At 41.6% G+C, this 19,721-nt stretch overlaps 1 protein-coding gene across 1 annotated transcript in view; it reads left to right on the forward strand.

Moving 5' to 3' along the window:
* Positions 1-19,721, forward strand: part of DSCAM (DS cell adhesion molecule) — a gene marked incomplete at both ends in the record, with an annotated part of 439,009 nt that overhangs the window by 258,412 nt on the left and 160,876 nt on the right. Inside the window, 4 exons of the mRNA XM_082279051.1 lie at positions 1,959-2,237; positions 5,651-5,926; positions 8,231-8,527; positions 9,342-9,617. Of these exons, the coding sequence (XP_082135177.1) occupies positions 1,959-2,237; positions 5,651-5,926; positions 8,231-8,527; positions 9,342-9,617 (1,128 nt within the window). The remainder of the gene's footprint in view (positions 1-1,958; positions 2,238-5,650; positions 5,927-8,230; positions 8,528-9,341; positions 9,618-19,721) is intronic.

Raw genomic sequence — 19,721 nt, forward strand, 5'->3', positions numbered from 1 at the left:
CCTCTATACCAGCAGGGTGAAATATTCTTCAGTATGTAGGCAAATCCTAGTTTAGCTGTCCTGCAACTGGGACTCCAGGCTGTGCTGCTCCTGACAAAGGCTCAAGTTGAGAAGGAAAAAAGTGAAGTGACCCTGGGATAGAGAATCCAGGGGCTGCTGTGCTGCTTGAGTAGGAATGCACAGACAATGCCTCTAAAAGACAGTTCTACTTTTTTATTACTTAAATATTTAATCATTACTTGCAACTGAAGAAATTGATTTCCTGTAAATGTAACCTTCTTAAGAGCCAGAAGCTTTAATTTCTTGCCTGCTTGTGGTTTTACTGTCAGTTAATTCCCCACAAAAGAATCTGTGCCCTGGAAACAGGGACACCTGATGACCCAAACGGCGAGAGAGGAGCTGGCTGATCAATTAGTCAAATTGACATTGGCCTTCCCAGTAGCATGCTGGCAGATTGTGCTTTCACTGAGCCAGACATAAACAGCATGGTAAGCTCAAAATATGTCCCATCTTGGTGCCAAATACAGACCTCGAGGCCACTGATTCATCCAAAATCACTCATTTAACCACTGCCGCCTCCTTCTTAATGAGACACTCAGCAAGCTGAAGGTGGCTTTGCCCTCAGTGGCTCAGTGTTTTCCTGGCACCTGGAAAGCAGAAAAACCTCTGTTGTCACCTTTCACTGGACTTGGCATTTTGGGGGCTTTATCTAGATACAGTCACCAAAAAAAAATATTATTTAGTCCATTTTTTTAATATCACAGTTTTGGTTTCTGGATTGATAGTTTAACTTGAATAGCCTTAAGCTGTTTGCTGTCATGGGTACCGTCCCAGGTGTAGCTGCAGTTCATGGAGATATATCTAAGCTAGTTTTAAACCAGCTGGCTCAGGTACTGATTACTTTTGGAATAGCTTGAATTCAGTGTGAACTGCTCCTCTAATCTCTCCAGTTCCTTACAGGGACCTGCTGCAGCTGGCCTGTGAGCAGCGCCTGAGTTTGCTAAGTTAAAATGCCACTTGAAAATGCCAGAATTGTGGCAATCACACCTACATTCAGTCAGCTGTGATTAGATATACCCAAAAAGAGGTCAGTGTGTCAGGTAGGAGCTGGTCAGCATGTGGAGTTTCTTTGTGAGATCAAAATCTTAGCAAGTGGATGAGTGTGATGAGAAAATACTTTGATGAATGTTTGCTCAGTGTTTTTGTTGCAATAGCTCCAGGATGGGCTGCACAAAATTTTAAATTGTGTCAACCTCTGTCTCCAAAAGTTTTCAAACTTGAGATCACAAACAAAGCACTATTTCTGATGGGTACATGCACCTCTGGTGAAGGCAATCCTGCCAGACTTGTGTGAGATACATAAATCCATGCCAGGTGCTGCACAAATGAGAGCTGCCGTTGTCAGCAAATTGAGCACAGAAAGATGCACCATTAAGCTGTAAGTTGGTCTTGTCACGTTAAGTTCTTTTTCCAGAGAAGAAGAAAAGACTTGTCTGTCAGTTAGACTGCAGATAGAAATCCCTGTGCCTTTGCCCATTTCTCTCCTGACAAGGGAATAAATTGCTCCTTTAATTCAAAGCCTTCAGACCACCGAGAAGAAGGGACAATGTGCTGGCTTCAATCTAGTCTAAAAGTAGCGATAATTGTTAAGGCAACACATTTCTGGCTCTCCATGCCTCTCACAGGGAACATGAAAGATGACCAGTGAAACATTTGCCATCTGGAAAAAATCCAGTGAGAGGATTTCCAAGCAGTGATGAGTTGTTTCAGCAGCATGTGCTGCTGGATCCCAGCCACCATGACTCAGACTGGTGGCTGGGTCAGAGAAGCAAACCTTAGTGCCCAAAACACCGGGCTGGCGAGTCGGAAAATGCAGGAGAAAATATATTGACGTATTGGTTAGTGGATTAATTTTAAGGCTCTCACTGAAAAGAGTTCCTCTTTGTTTTCTGTTTCAGACCCAGCGAATTCAGCTCCATCTATCCTAGATGGGTTTGACCACCGCAAAGCCATGGCAGGACAGCGAGTGGAGCTGCCTTGCAAAGCATCAGGGCACCCGGCACCAAAGTACCGCTGGCTGAAGGACAACGTCCCCTGGGAGCCCGACAGCCGCTTCCGGCAAACGGTCACGGGGCTGCTCATCGAGAACACGCGGCCCTCGGACTCGGGCAGCTACGTCTGCGAGGTGTGGAACAACTACGGCACCGCCGAGATGATCGGGCGCCTCTACGTCAAACGTAGGTCGTGGGTTGATGCTATGAATGAGAGGGGAGAGCTTAGACAAGTCCCTGCCTGTGGCAGGTTTCTGGCAGTGGACAGCAGCTTTTATTGAGGAGGCCAGCACCCCAAAACCCACTCTCACTCGCAGGTCCTTAATAACGACCGATCAGGTCTATTACAACATGAATTATTTATTAAATAGACACAAGGAAAACAGACATAAGACTTTCAACAGATTTACCACACAGGATAACACAAAAAGAACTACTAGGAGATAAAAATACAGTGCATGATAATAAAGGTACCTATGTTACAGCTGGCGAAGAAATCGTATAGATTAGGAGCCAATGTCACTTACCAGTGCATGATAGTGGTGTGCAGATAGTGGTGTGCAGATTGAGATTAAGAGAATCATGTTCTCCTAATTTCTCTCAATCTCAGGGAAGTATGTCAATGCCAATGTCTCAGGATCGAGGAGAACTCTCCACACACTCAGAGAGTGTATATGACATTTCTGATTTTATGAAAATCAAGTGGTCTTTTATAGTTCAAAAGTGCTTGTCTGTCAGTCACTTACTTCTGCTTATCCTTTTCCCATGCATTCAAGGCAGGATGTTTATTGCTGGCTAAGGGTGTTTTCAACCGAGATAATTCATCACAGGACAAACCATTCCAGCCTAGTTTAGCCATGGGGGAAGTAGCTAAGTCTTTTGTTGTGTCAGGGGATGGAAAGTCCTGTCACAGTTGACTGTTGGTGTTGTTGCCTGATATCGAAAGAGAAGAGCCCTTGCACCAGTGTTGAAATAGTAAAATAAAAAGCAAACCTTTGTTGGAAGCTTCCAGGTGTCCCAACAGTCATGGGCTCACTGGGTACTGGATCTCTACAATTTTATAAATTTAACAAATTAGCATTCTTAACCAATATCGTCCAATGGGAAGAGCTGTTGGTAAGGTAATTTTTGGAGTTGGTCCACAGCTTCTTTACCCCACTTCTTGTTATGTCTTCTCAGATTCTGGTTGGAAAACAAAATGTTCTTCTCATAGGTCCTCTACTTGAAAATAAGACAAAACAGTATTTCAGGAATTTGTTAGAAGGTTAGCATATTGTTCTAGAATCTAAGAGAAAGGGCAGGAAAAACACTAGGAGCTATATAAATATGTAATAGTATTCTACGGAGCCACGAATATATGAAAAATACAAAAAACCAAAACTTTTTAGGCATCAGCATGAAGTTGTTGCCTTACCTTGCTGTACCTTCTGTTTCCTTAATTTATCTTAGCAATGATTAAAGTCCTCAAAGTTGTGGAAGGACACAAAGCAGGCTCTGTGGAGATGAGTTAGTTGGACAATTGAGCGATCAGAAGTGCAAATGGATGCAGTTTCCAGTGTAGCTCTATAATTTATCACATGGTGGATATGTAATTTAGAAGCATGAATTGGGTGCTGAAAAAGAAATTGCAAATGTTCTCATAAATAAAGCTGCCAAACTCTCATTGCCATGACTCATGGCGCTCAGTAATATTGAATACTCATACCTCCCCTCAGTCGAGTATTCATGTGTGAATATTCTGAATGTTTCACAAATTCTACAAAGATAATTATTACTTCAGGAGCACCACACTGGAAAAGTGTTATTCTACTACTGTTGAAAAAAACCCAAAATTATTTCCTGGGATAGAAATAATTCTCTGTGAACTAACGTTTCCACCTAGACAGCATGACTAGCAAGCTGAAAAGGGAGAAGTTTGTGAGTAGTTCAGGCCATAAAAGCATCCTCACAAATAATTGCACATAATGTTTTTGGGCAAAATAAAACCAAGGTGAAAAATCTGCCATTCATGAGTTATAACTGAGGAACTTTGGTTCTAAATGTGTTCATCAAAATACATAAAAATACTCATAAAACTGCATTTCATTCCATCTGTCTTTTATGATGAAAAGTCAAAACTTGCAGAGACATGATGTAATTGTATTGCTGGTGATACCCAAAGCATCCCCAGTGCCTGGTGATGTGCTTTTCGTAATGACTCTGCACTCAGCCAGCCCGTGGAAATTCCCTGGATCAGGTTGGCAGGAAGCAGACGCTGGGCAAAGAAATTTTACCCTCCTCTGCAATGGAGGATGTGGCTTACTTGCATCATCATGGCTCTAGGATATCGGTGATGCACTTGAGTGTGACTATTTTGTGCAACTATTTTGTTTAGTGGGTCATTGCCAGGTTTGAGCCTTTGTGGTCTTTTTATAGGAAACAGAGAGATATTCAGTGACTTTTAACATTAATATGAATGTGAAGATTAACTATTGCCAGTACCATTGTAGAGAAAAGTTTTGTTATGTACATGTCTGTAATCCAGAATCTCTGATGCCACTGTGTGTTTTTTTCCAGGCCTCTGTCACTAATTAGCCACTATAGATTTATTCCAACTTTTATGTTATAAAATATTTAATAAAGTGAACAAGTTGCTTTTCTTTTTTAAGTGCGTCTGTGTGCATGTGTGTGTATGTTTGTATGCAAGCTGCCAAAAGAGAAAATAGGCGGGTCTGTATTTAGTGTCAGAGATAGTATCTGTGGTGATAGTAGTCCCTTATCTTTATAAGGAAGTCAAACCAATATATACAAAGCATGAGGTGAAATCTGTTCTGCAGTGCTGATAACTCCTAGGTGGCAGGATAAAGATTGTTTTCCTTGCATTTACATTTATGACTTTTCTTCAGTGCTGTTCATCCTCTTTTTCTTGCAAGGTAAAACTTGCATTTTCCTGTCCTACTGTTTCTTAAGGCTGACTTGAAAATACTGTAATCCTCCCACATCAAAGCAGAAAATCTGGTGAGCCCACACACTAGAACACTTCCATGTGGACAGATCAGATGGATATCCATGGGTGTACCTGTGTTAACATCTTCCACCCTCCAAAGCTAATCTTGTCACTGGCATTTGCTGCACTTGTTCACATCAGGGAGTGGTTTGGGAAATTGTAAATTTGGTTCCTTTTGCAGGAAATTAAACCAGACAATGAGTTTCAGGAACACATTTAATGCACCAGTTTCAAAGATCCACTCTGAACTAATGTGAAATAACATCCTGCCCTCCCAAAACTTGTGTAGTGCCACGTTAAAGCCCTCGGCACTAATGGTGTTATGTGTAGGTCTGATCCTACTGCTTTACCTGAGCATGGGACTACGTGAGGAATGGGTTATCCCTATAGACCTATTTTTTTCTGTCATGGACGTCGGTGGCAAAAATTTTTTTTTAAAGTAATGCTGTCATCTGTTACTTGGTTTTGTTTTGTCTTTTAAGAAGGATATGGCTGTGATTTTTATTTTTCTCCTTAATTGAGTGTTGATTTGCCACTTGCACATAAATGCACATTTATACTCAATATGCTCTATTTCCCTTTCTCTCTCCCTTACTTCGACTCAAACCTCCAGAACCACTAAAAGCCACCATCAGCCCGCGCAAAGTCAAAAGCAGTGTTGGTAGCCAAGTGTCCTTGTCCTGCAGTGTGACGGGAACTGAGGACCAGGAGCTGTCCTGGTACCGCAACGGGGAAATCATCAACCCTGGCAACAACGTCCGCATCACCGGCGTCAACCGGGAGAACCTGATCATGGATGGCATGGCCAAGAGTGATGGCGGGGCCTACCAGTGCTTTGTGCGCAAGGACAAGATGTCAGCTCAAGACTATGTCCAGGTGGTACTGGAAGGTCAGTCTCTACCTGTCTAGCAATTTCGGTTTCCAAAATATCGCACAAGTCATCTTTGGTGCTATCATTTTAGAGTGGCGATGCCTTAAAGATCTGGAAATGAAACAAAACACTTTCGAGACAATATTAGTATAGGAGGTAATATCAAAGCTGGTCTTCAGTTGGAGGGCTCCAGGGGCAGATAAGGAAAAATTCCCACCCCACATAGGGCGAATGCATTTCATAAATTTAGCAAATTAGCATAATTGACAAGAATTCCCAATTAGAACCACAAGTAATGAGGTAATTCTCCCCCTTGGTTCCACCTCTTCTGGAGCCCTTCTTTTTTTGCTGCCAGCTGTACTAGCTGAACTTTGTTTATGGGAAAGTGTCTTGGAGGGGTAGCTCATCCTTGGTTCCCAGGAAAAAGCAAGATGGGATTGGGGCTTTTGGAATGTGTTTTGTCTCTCTATCAGGGTAGGAAAATTACTGAGGTTATCTAGGAACTATGTATGTATACAGTAATAGTCTACAGTTATGAATATATATGAAGAACATATAAAAGCAAAAATCATTTTGGCATCAGTGGAGCTTAAAAAAGAGAGGGTACTTATGAAACATCCATGGGATTTATTGTGCCCCACTCATAACAGAATGGAAAAATTGATTTAAAAACAAAAATCCTTCCCAAGCAGGTCTCTATTAAAAATCCAAACATTGCTCTTCTGTTTGGTCATATTGGCTGGAGGCTTGGAGATCATCTTAAATAACTGATACAATGTTCTACGTGCTAATCAAGTGAGGAAAGTCATCAATTTGCACAGAGGCAGCTCACTAATGAGGCCGTGGTGCAGGCATGGCATGGACATTATTTTTAGAGTCTCTATAGAAGAAGAAGAGATTACCTGCCTGGACCAAGTTACCTCGGCAACCATCTCCCGTGACTAGGAAAGCCTAAAGAGCATATTGATAATCTATCATGGTGTCGGGAGAGTGCAGGTTATCAGAGAGCAACAGCAGGGAAGATTTCAAAGACACTCAGGTCTCACTGGGAAAATAATGTCTGCTTTCATCTCAAAAAAAGCCTGTCACTTGAATTAAAAAAAGGGGGGAAAAAAGAGGAGGAGGGGTGGCAGAGGTACATAGTGTGCACACTCACAGATTTATTGGTCCTGTGTCAGCTCCCTTTCAGGATAAAAAGCCTTTTTTTTGTTGCTGCTGTTCTGTCTTCTGAGGGGTGACAGTATCCAGTACACCACAAAGGAAAGGAAGAGAGTCAGGAATCAAAATAAAGAAATAAATTAGAAACTCTGTCTCCTAACCAATGGGACAGAAATGAAAGAGACAGAGGGCAAAGGGAAAAAAAAAAAAGAAATAACAATAAAAAAAACCCGCTCTTCCAGGGATGCTGAGGCCTTTCAGCATTCTGAGAATGCCAGTGCTTACCTTTTTACCATGTGGAAAACAACGGAATTTTAAAGTAACATTTTCAAAGGAAAACAAACCTGCATTGCATGATCGCAGAAGGAACCTCCTAACTAATACCAGGGTGTCAGCACTCTTAAATGTTACCCCACTGAACACTCTGGAGAGGTGGGTACTTAATCCTGCTCCCTGCTTACAAAGTTTTTGTGCCCACCCATTTTCTTTATTCATTTGTCTGGTAGAGGCTGAGTATTCTGGGAGACAGCTCACAAGATAAAGCATCTGAATGCTCTCAATCAGGGAAATATTTCTCTGTAGCACAAAATGACCACAGAAAGAAATTGGCATCACTGCTATTACTGGCAATGTGTATTCAGAAAAGCTTAATTTAATACTTTCCTAAATGGGGCATTGTGTGTCAGGACTAAACTGCTGTGTGAAATCAGCCTATGCAAGTTGTGCCTGGCTCTTGGCAACAGGATTCAGCCTTAACTTCCCAAAGAGCTAAAATCTACCAGGAGAAGAGAATGTCCAAATGTGTTGAAGTTTTGCTGTGTGTCTTTTATAATGAACTGCATATGGTTTTAAAACTTTACTGCAGGAATCCAGCAGTTCATAGAGATGCCTGATCCATCTATTCAAGTGTTTTTCCTACAGCAGAGCCACTACCAGGTTTCTCAGAAGATGAAAAAGAAACTTGCCATAAGCAAAGGGTCATTTAAGTCCTCTACTGGCATAATTTTTCTTTTTCCATTCTCAATAATTAGGGTGACATCCTGGAAAAAAATTGTTTGTGTTGCTTCTAAAAAAGATCTTGGCTCATGGGATATAGTCCAGGATAGAGGGGACAAGCTTTATACCATGTAAGCACTGTTTTCCTGCTTTTCTTTCCCTCGGCAGACGGAACTCCCAAAATCATCTCTGCCTTCAGCGAGAAGGTGGTGAGCCCAGGAGAGCCAGTGTCCCTCATGTGCAACGTGAAGGGGACTCCCCTGCCCACGATCACCTGGACACTGGACGAGGATCCCATCGTGAAGGACGGCAGCCACCGGATCAGCCAGATCATCACATCTGAGGGCAACGTGGTCAGTTACCTGAACATCTCCAACACTCAGGTCCGGGACGGGGGCGTTTATCGCTGCACTGCCAACAACTCTGCGGGAGTCATCCTGTACCAGGCTCGAATAAACGTAAGAGGTGCTTGTCAAATCAGCTCCTCAAAAAAAACACACATTACTCATTGTAGTGGAGAAGAAGATTGTTGCATGTGATGAGATGATTCTTGGAATGCCAAAAAACCAACTTACTGTTTTTTCCTCTCCTTTTCTCCCCCGCTCTCTTTCCCCACCCTGCCTCTCCAGCCCCATCTAGAAAGTGTATGGTATGGTTAAATGTTGGAAGAACCCTTTGGCTTGTGTCCTTTAGTCTATTTTTCCTATACTCATCTTTAATAGTTCACAGTCTCTTTGCTTTAATCCTGCTGTGCATGTTCTGTTTTTCTTTTCCTTTCCTCCTTTACTTGTCCAACATCCATTGTAATTATTCATGTATACAGAACTTTAGCTTGAATTTCCAGCTCTACATGGCATAATACCCATCCTCATGGTATTATACTTTATATACATAGCAAACAAAAAAGCTAACTGTGTCAGTGTTCTCATGTGTAACAGGATTGTAGCTTCGTATCAGTGTTAGTATTTCACATTAATTAAATCACACTCAGCCTTTTAATTTGTAACGCAGCAAAGATTTTATCAGGCAAGTGTTGGATAACAGATATATACCCCCACATAATTAGTATGGATGCTGCAGGGTAAGGAAAAACTAGAGCATACAAAGATTAGGGAAACTGCTTAAGTAGCTCTTAAAAGGAAAAATCTGTCAAATGCTAAAGAAGTGTGGTGTGAGCCGCATCCGTTAACATTTGTATATCCAGAAATAATTCAGACATTCCCTCGAGCAAACATGCCTTTAAATTGTCTTCAAGAGTTTCTTTCTTTTGCCTTCTCAGGGCCAGCGAGCATTCGGCCGATGAAGAACATCACAGCCATCGCTGGGCGGGACACCTACATCCACTGCCGTGTCATTGGGTACCCCTACTACTCCATCAAGTGGTACAAGAACTCCAACCTGCTCCCCTTCAACCATCGCCAAGTGGCGTTCGAGAACAACGGAACGCTGAAGCTCTCGGACGTGCAGAAGGAGGTGGACGAGGGCGAGTACACCTGCAACGTCCTGGTCCAGCCCCAGCTGTCCACCAGCCAGAGTGTGCATGTGACAGTGAAAGGTGAGGACAGCTGGGAAAAGCAGAGCCCGGCTAATTCCTGGGTCATCTGTGGGGTTGCACACGTAGGATTGTCCTGGCAGTCGGATAATGAGCGCTTGAGGAGGTTAATCCAGATTTGTGTTTATTTTTAATGATGATGCAGAGCTGATCAGTCATTGTGTCTTGTTCTCGCCTGACTTTTACCCTCCTCGGCTCAACTGGCAAAATATTACCTTGTTGTTGTTGTTGCCTCTAAGTGGGGGAGTGGCAGCTCAAGTTCTCTTTGAGCACTTTTCACTACAACTAAATCAGAAAATTAATGGTTTGTCGCCTATGTTCCACTGGTGACTGTTTCTCTACTGGATAACAAAGTTCAAATTTTCATTTAGCCAGTGACTTCCCAGCTTTTAAAACATAAGATGAAAATTTTAATGTCTATATTTTTGCCACTAAGCAGAGACAGGAACTAAAAGCATTAACCTTGCTTTCCTCTTATTAAGTGATTATCTGAGTGCTCTTCATGCCTAGGAAGGTAACACTTTAAAAAAATGTGACTTGAAATTCTAATAGGATGCTTCAAATCTATTCAAATAGTCCAAAATAAGGATGTTCAGATGGCCCTGAAAGACTTCAGCAACAGATTGAGAATAGGAATTTTTTAGCATTGTGTCCTTACTGTTCTGACATTGGCAATGTTCAGACCTATTCATGAGGACACAAAGGACAGAAGATGTGATTGCAGTAGCACCTAGTTTTGAGCAATGGGGCCACTGAATACTGCACTTCATGTGAGCCTGTAGGAAGAATTGGAGTATAATTTCACTGTTCCTGAAGTTATTAGAAACTTTTCCTGGGCTTTTTTTTTTTTGGAGGGAGAGGAGAGGAAGGAAGGGAGGTTGAATCTTGTATCCATTCTCAGATAAGATGCAGAGAACAGTAAGGTAAAATGACTTTGTTATAGACATCTGATCTCTTAACTTCCTTCTGCTCAGTTAGTTTTGCCCTTAGCAGTCTGGAGGGATGCAATTTCTATTTTTTTTTTTTCAAGAGTTTAGGGGATTAGCTTTAAGCCATGAGCAATTTGGACTTTGAAAGGCAAGACATTTCACACACCTGAGACCATCAGGGGCACTGGTCACAAGCTGTGGCATAAAAAGCTACTGTCACCTTTGGTTTTCATGTGTGTTGTGCCTTGTTTAACATTATAATGATATTACAGATCTGTTGATAGAGTTTAGGAACTGAATGACAAATCAGTCACTATGCTTCTGCTACACTGACAGGCCACCATGGACATTCTGGTGGAGAGAGCTGCCTCTTAAATGATACCATTTTTCAAATGACTGTCAAAATGAAAATAGCCAGACAAAACATATCCAGCTGTCTATCCTTGCAGCTCAGGCATTGAGATCAAAACAGTACTAGTCACTATAGCCATTATCTCAGGTGTAATACTGCTTTTTCTTCCTAGGTTACAGTTTCCAAGTTGACAATTCCTCCCCCAGAAAGCAGATTGCCAGCTCTATCAATTTGAATTGAGCTGTAACTTTTGTCAATGATTTTACTTTCTTGATGGTGTTCTGCTGCGCGTCTGGATATTCAGCTGCTGGTCAGAAATCTCAAACTGTGACTAAAGTTATACCCTGCATAACTTTGACAGACATGCAGCACATTTGAGGAGTGACAGAGGGCTGACTGTCTCTGTGATCACAGAATCACAGAATGGCTTGGGTTGGAAGAGACCTTAAAAATCACCTCACTCCAACCCCTGCCATGGGCAGGGACACCTCCCACTAGACCAGTTTGCTCCAAGCCTTGACGAGACACTGTAATTTGAAAACAAGGTTAATAGCCTGACCTCATCTGCTAAGCCCAAAATGTCACAGGTGAGGTTTTTAGGTCAGACCTGAACAGTTCTCAATGTTTTGCTGTTGTAGCTTGAGGTCAGAAGTGCCACAGTGGATTTTATTTAACATATTAGTGGGGAGTCAAAAGTGGCCTGGTGCTTTAAAATATTATTGTGTGTGCTACCTTTTCATTTTATAGATTCCAGAGTTAATGGGTTGAGTTTTTAAGCACTTATATTTGCTACCAGAAAAATACAAAATATGGCCCAGCTTGCGTAGAGATTAAAAACACTCTGAAATATGACACTGTAAGGGCAGTTAATATCGGTGCTTAAATATCCTTATTTACAGTTCAGCTTCTCCTACCATCAGAACAACTATTTTTTCTAGAGAGAAACAGAGGGAGAATTATTGTCCATCTTCAACATCACAAGCCCTTTGCTTTGCTCTCAATTCTGCTACAAGCTTCCTGGGTGACCTCAAACCAGTCACCTGAAGGGTGATTCAGAATAGAAGACACTTGATGAACTGTTACTTATTGGGTTTTTTTCCCTCCATGTTCTGTTTGGAGGACTTAAATTACTAATTTCCTCATGAGTTTATCATCTCCATTGTATCAAAATGTTTCAGAAACAATGTGTTCATTTTCAAAAGCCACATGGGTCACCAGGAAAAAATGTCAATAAGGCACAGACTGAACTCAAAAATATCCACAATTTTTTTGTATATTCAATTTCAGAAACTTACAGCTTAATTTTTCCAGTTCACCTGCCATTATGTAGCATTTATATGTTCAAAGCTCTGCTCCCATTGAAATGAAGTTGCTCCTGAGAGTTCTGTTTCCTCCTTCAGAGCAGTCACGTCACCCAGCTTAGCAACCCCGTGGGAAGGACAGACTTAAGTAATTTAATTAGCTTTATCTGGCAGATCTGTGGCAAAAGTAAATTCAGAATTTGGCTCTATGGGGCAGCATTTATCTGCATTAGGCAAACAACTGGTTTTCAAAGTTGGCAGCTCTCGGCCACATTTACTTTTCACTTTCTAGATCCTCCAGTATGGGAAGCATCCTGATTCTGACTTGGATGAAGACTTTCTTAAACCAGCATTTAAATAAAAACCCTCAACACCATGAGCATGTCATCAAATACAAGAGTGCTGTCCACTCTTAAATTTGAGGTTTACAAACATCCAAATGAAAGTGAAATCATACTTCAGAAATCATGATAAGGTCACAGATAGGAGAACAGAACTTTTCTTGGCAATAATTTTAAATGAACTCCTGGCTGCCAGAGAACCTGAGTGGGGCTTTCAGAGCCTTGCTGTGCATCCTCCCACATGGCAGGCTCTGGGAACACCAAAAGCTTGGGATCTGGGCACTTCTGTGCTATTTGACCTTAGATCCTCTACTTTTTTTCCCTGCTGAACAGAAGAATCAATGAGAAGCCACATGAAATCCGTTGTCCCATTTTTTAGAAATAACTGCTGCCCTTGTCTGCAGACTCCAGCTAACTCTGTCCCACAGAAATGTGGCTTGTCATTCCTTCCCTGCCTTTCCCCCCAAACCTCGCCTGCCTCTTGTCTCTGTCCCAAAGTCTGGATTTGGAAGGCAGCAGTCCCCTGAGCTGGCTGCTGGGAGCTGAGTGGATGAGCTGGCAGGAAAACATGCAGGTTTCTGCTTGGCAGATACAACTCCCATGGAACTGTGCCTGAGGCCTAACAGAGCTTTTCTGGAAATCGAGCCATCTTGGCATTATTTTGTTTGTATTTAGACAAATGATTTGGCCAGTTCTGAGTTCTGACAAAAAGCCAGGAAAACTCCCCACCCTGTAATGCTCAAGTAACAGAGGGAGATTACAACTGTACTTACACACTTAATTTCTGTATTCCATACCTGCTGACCACTCACCTTTGCAACTTTAATAACACCTTTTCAGCACATTTTGCTTTGGCCTATGTTAAGGCTAAAGTTGGCTATGTTTGGCTATGTTTTTAGCTTTGTTTTTGTAAAGTAAACTGACCCCCTTTCCCCTCTCTCCTGCAAAGTGGTAACAGAAGTTACTGACGTCATCAGAAGTAATTGAGATAAGCCTTGCTAAGGATACTGCACAGGTCCTTGCCAAGAACAGAATTATTCTTAGCAGCACCAGTTTTTGCTCTGTGTTCAGCCCAGCTCTCGTGGTTGGCCAGAGGGGTTTGGATACATTTGCCAATGGCAGAGCACTGTTGAAGTCAGAGATCTTAAGGAGGGTAAGATTCTGTAGAAGATGCAGGTTTTCTGTTCATTCCTTCTCAGAATGACCCATCCTCCTCAGTTTTCTCCAGCTCATCCTTGCCCAAGTCCTGGCTCTTCTCCTCTGGGTCCCAAAACCAATCTGAACTCAAAGTCTTTGTCATCTCAGTTCTCATTTCCACACTGCCTTGTTCTCAAGACTCGAAACTGCCCTTTCCCTTTGGATACCCCAACATTTTTCCCAGCCTCCAGTTTCAGTCTTCTCTGCCAGCCTGCAAGTTCAGGCACCAGAGTGACAAATCTGCCCTGATTTCTGGAATCCCACCAAACTGCACCTGTCCCAGTGGCTGGAACTGACTCAGCCACTGAAGGTAGAGCTAGGATGTGTTCAGTTCTGCTTGGACCCTGTTTGTCACTGGAAAATGTCCTCTCAGGATATGATCATGAGGGGGTTTTGTTTATTTACTGACTTGGTTTTGCTCAGACTGCAAATTTGGGCACTGTTGTGATGACTTTTTATAGGGATAGCAAGAACATCTGAGGCTGGTGCCATCACCTGAACTTGAAATCCATGCTTCTAAATCCATGGGGCAGGTGGGACTTCTCAGGTTCTCACAATACCTTTTTTTTTCTTTGTTTGAGGTTTACCATGTCTCAGTTTTCCCCCTCTCCCACCTTATTCTTGGAAATGGCCAAGAATTGTAGCTGAAACGACTCAGACTGAGGCAGACACCTGGCCTGGAAAACTGGTACCCAAACAAAAGTCAAACTGCAAGCAAATGAAAATAGTCTTATCATGGGAAGTGTTGGCAAACAAAGAAAGGAGTTATATTACCATGCTATCTCTAATTTTCATATTTCCATTGGAAAAAACCCCACATTAAAGTGGAAAAATATTAAAATAATAGCAGCATCTCTTCTACAGTGTTTGAGTCGATCTCAGAGCATTTTAAGAACAAGAGTGAGTTATTATCTCCATTTTTTTATTATGCAATTTATAGTAATAGTTTTCCCAGCTACAGTAAAAGCCATCAGTAGTAAGTGATTATTTTCTTGTCATCAGGCTCATGGGACACATTCTCATGTAAACAGTCTGCTGCTATTCACACTTCTCCAACAGGAATTAATTGAAAAAGAAGCCCCTGAGAGGGAAGGGTTCAGCATCATTAAAATAAAATGTGTGGTGTTCAAAAGGGCTGTTTCTGATCTTGTAGAGCTTATGTATTTCATTGATTTAGAAGAGTTCTTGTTGCCTTATATAAAGTGAGTACCTCACCTGTTGTGAACCACGAGAAGGAGTTGTACCAGCCTTGTTTCATGTTAGAATACAAGCAAACCAAACAGGGGCTACTTCTAAATAACTTCATGTTGCAACTGTTTGAATAGGTTCTCTCATCTTTCCTGGGAAGTGTTTAGCTTTTTCTAATATCTGAAATAGTATTGGTGAATTTGCATTGCAGATCAGTTCAGGGAGGGATGGTTTAGGTAGGGAAAAATACACAGACACAAAAGGGAAAAAACATCAGGAGAAATCTTTGCAGGGTTCTTGGGACTGTGGTGCATTCTGTCATCAACCAATCTGCTAATCTGTGCATGCTCCAGCCTGGAAGCCTGGATTATGGCAAATGGGAGTTCACCTTCGTGTGCATATCTCAGATCTTATCTGTCCTACTGACTGACTTTGCCAATAGATTGAATCAGAAAAAACTTCTGGCCTTGACATCTTTCAGATATTTCTTTCATTATATCACTTTGACCTTTTTCCCACTCCTCCATGCTATATGGGTTTGGATCCCTTCAAACTTGTCACAACTTCCTTGGGAAGAAATGCTCAGATCTCTGGAAGTGACTGAAGTTGTCACGTACAGGAAATCACACCAGGGCCGTGTGGTCAGAGTGAATGAGAATGTGCCATTGTGCAAAATATCCTGGAAAATGCACTTGGAAATTCCTCTCAGGTCACATAATGGGCATGGGGAGTAGTTTTGGGGAGCAAGTGGTGGCAGAGCCTGATTTAAAGGAATGTGCACTTTGATAGGAATGTCTCCAGTGTGTCTAAGCTGTAGAAGTTCCTGAAGATAAGACTGAAATAGGCTGATATTCTTGACAGATCTGTGTAATTTTTTTTTGCCATTCAACATACAGCAGCTCAAGGTTAGCCTTGCATTAAAATACCTGACTTACATTCTTTAAAATCCTACAAGTGTCATGTGGACAATGCTGTCATGTCTTACTTTGCACCAGTACACTCCTAATACAACTTCTGTAATTACTTCACTTCTGACAGTGCAGAAAATGGTCACCCAAAAATGTCTGTTAAAGTTGTTTCACCCTATGCCAGTCTTCATGGTGAGGAATTAATATGTACAAATCTAAAACTTTTCACTTAAATCTAAATTTAACCTCCCTGGGTTTGTGCACAGCCTTACATCTTTCAAACCCAATTTATGTCTGTGTATGGATGTTTTTATTTATGATTTATGCAAACAATGTGAAATGAGCCTTAATACTTCAGTAAGTGCCTCAGCTAAAGAGGTCAAGAGAATCTGTATATTATGCATTGGTTTATCAAAAGCTGTCCCTCTTCTCTCTTACCATGCAGATTTATTTACTAAAGATTTGGAAGAAGGCATGTTCTCACTCTTTTTTGTGTTTATTTTGTCAATTATATTTTAATTGCTTCCTTACATATTCATTAAAATTGCTGTTAACATTTTAAGCACTTTATTGCACCAATTTAGCGTGAGCTATTAGCAGTGTGAGTGTTAGGACATGTAGTAAATACAGAAAGCAAGACTGTGATAGTGCAGGTCTGGATCATGCTGGCCTAATTTTAAATCAATGTATATAATACATAGCTTGCAAAAAACCCTACAGTATCAACCCAGTGGAAAGAGAAGGGTGCTATAAAATCCGCTGCTTACGCACAGTCCTGGGATGAAGGTGAAAAGAAGACTAGTGTGGAACCAAACAACTCAAGGTAATGATTTTCAGAGACAAAGATCATTCTGTTAAAGCCCTCTCTCATCTCAATCCAGAACTTTTGGCTCCAGTGATTTAGTTGGTCTTGACTTTGCACAGTGATACCTGAGGACAAAGACCACTTTAGATCAGGTAGGGGCTGAGAAAGGGCAATAGCTCTGGAGCAGGTTCCAAAAGTGAGGCCTTTAATCAGGAGGCACTTTACCAATGAAGGTAACAGCTTGTTGCATGAATACACTCCTGCAGCTGCTTCTTCTTATCTTATTTGTGACAGAGAAAAATAGATAGCAAATGCATCCCCTTGGGCAGGGAACTGAGCTCCCCACCACCCCAGGTTTGCAAGGGTGTCTCATTATGATAAGGGCTTGCACTTTTCCCCTCACAAAGGAGGCTGAAAGGAGGTGGTTCCAGAGATGGATGAGACATGACATAAAAGCACTTTTGGTTTCTACACAACATTTTGAACCCTCTTTCCTTGTGGAGAAGCTCCCACTACAGCATCAGGCAGCCTGTGAGTGTTGGGTGGCAGGAAAGCAAAGTGGGGACTGTGATGACTGGGAAAACTTAAAAGTTTCTAGACCATGGCTAGGGTTTGTGCAGAGACAAAATGATTTTGGCTTTTTCACTCCCAGTGCATGAAATCTGGGGTCACATGGCTGCCCTAAGAGACTGCATAGCTTGGTAGTTATTATTTTGCATCAGCCCTAAATATTCATTGCCAAAAGTATTTTATATTGTAGACACAGCCCCTGCAACAGTGCTGTTGCAAGAAAATCCATTAGCGAACAGTTTATGATGATAAAGCAGGGGATGACTTCCATTTTGCTGTGCAGAACACCATGTTCAGCAGGCTGCTGCAGGAAACAGGAGATCTGCAGGATTCTCTCTCTGAGTGAATCATCTCAGCAGCTCCTCCCAGCGCAACTGCCATGGAAGGGAGGGCAAGAAATTAAGGATGTTCCTCTGCTAATGGAGAGCAGCGTGGAAGCCCTCCTTGCCCTCTTTTCCAGCAGTCCCCCAGAGGTACAGAAGACCTTGCTAGGGCACAAAAACATAATTTAAATCTTCCTGTATTAGCACTAATGAGGCTGGCCCATGCTCCTCTTCTTAAATAGACACTTAATTCAAGGTCTCATCAATAAAGCACTCCCAGGACACAGCACTTGGTGGCATGAAGCAGAGATTTTCCCTCTTCTGCCCATTGTGTGTAGAAAAAGAAACATCCCTTCCATGTACACAAGCACACAGACTATTCTCTCTGTAGTTAAGATGAACAATTTATACATAAACTAGCATAATTTCACCAAAAATCCAATACAAGCTCTGAAATATGGTGAAACTAAAGCTGCGTATAGGGAAGGAAAACACATAAACACACCTTGAAGTATTTTAAACAGATTTTAAATACATCTTTTCTACTGTAAACTTTCTCTCTCAAAGTACTTATATACACTTCTTATCTTTTTAGTGCTGCTTGGCAATGGTACAGCTTTAGTTTGAGAAAAACCCTCCACATGTTGGTTAATCAAGATTGATATTTTCTTCTGTCAAGCATATGTCTCAACTTTTTACTGCAGGTATCAATACAAATGGAAACTTTTACATTTCAGAAATTATTTGCCAGATTTCATAATATATTTTTAATAAATGCTATTTTTTGTGGTCATTTCTTTCTTCAAATGAGCAGAAAGAAAGTTTATCTCCTATGATAGCTCACCAGAAACTTCCTTTATCAACCCAAACTGGTGAATACTGTAGTTGAAAAACATTCTTCAATACTTCAAAGTTTTTGCAAGACTATTCACTTTTCTTCTAAGCACTGATTTTAAATTACACACTGGCTTTTAAAATAAGCTCCTTGTCAGGACTGCAAGCTGCTGCAGGTTGAATATACATTATATTTTATGAAGCAGAAATGTTGGTTTCCTCTGTATCTTAAAAACCTGAGTAGAAGGAAAATGTGCTGCCTATAAATATTTTAGCCAATTGCTGAAATACTCTGCAGGCTGCTACTTATATTTTAGAGCTGGTAAATGCAGCCTTGCAAATCAGTTTTCTGAAAAACACTTCAATGTCACCTAATGATCTTGCTCCCTGTTTTCTTCATCAGGGAGATGGAGAGTGAAGATGCACATTATAATCCTTGGGCAACATTCTGTCTGACTTTTGATATCATTTTGTCTGTGAAAGATTGGCTCAAATTTGTTACACACTCAGCAGAAAATACAGAAGCAATTTTCCACCCTGTTGTGAATTTTAGCATATTTTTCAGTAATGATGTCTGAGAATAAGAGCAGTCTTTGGGCAGAAATGTGCTGGGCAGGACGGTGAGGGGGGGACTTGGCACTTGGCTGGTATTTGCATTCATCAAGGGGAAAGTTTATGGCAAAACCTTTTGAAAGACACATTCAGTTAATTCCTCATTCCCTTCTATACTATGAACTGCTTGTCAGTAAATGGTAAGAGAAATTCAACCTTTTTCTGCTGATGTACAAAGAATCTGAGCAGTCTCATGTGAATGAATTAGCTGGACTAAAGAAATTTGAAGAGACAGACTCACTTTGTGACAGCAAAAATCCCCAAGTGAGCAAGCAGGTAATTTCCAGTGCTCAAAGTTCAAATAAACACAGTAATTCATACCAACTTCCTTTTTTCTCTATGCCTGATCTACCAGATTTTCAGAATGCCACAGGACAGGTTTTAGCAGCTAGAGAGATGGTAGCCAGGAAAAAGTCTTACAGCCTATGAGCAAAATGGATGGCAGTGGCACTTTTCCCAAACACAGACAGTGAGACACTCCTGGGAAAGCCAGTGAAGGCCTGGAAGGATGAGTGGTGTTATCCTGTCCCTGATGTCACCTCTCTGTGGCAGCTGAGCATGGTCATAACCTCTCCTCATGAAATGGCACCATGGCTGTGCTGGTAACTGTGGAGTTAATACCAGATTTGTGTCAGCCTCTTGCACCATGAGGTGCATGTGCACAAGCATTTGAACATGGCTTTGAGCAAGGCCTTAGTCCTTTGGGACTTGGTAATCATGGAATTATAGATCACAGAATGGCTTGGG

Source organism: Coloeus monedula, assembly GCF_965178545.1.
Source record: "Coloeus monedula genome assembly, chromosome: 3".
Lineage (NCBI taxonomy): Eukaryota > Metazoa > Chordata > Aves > Passeriformes > Corvidae > Coloeus > Coloeus monedula.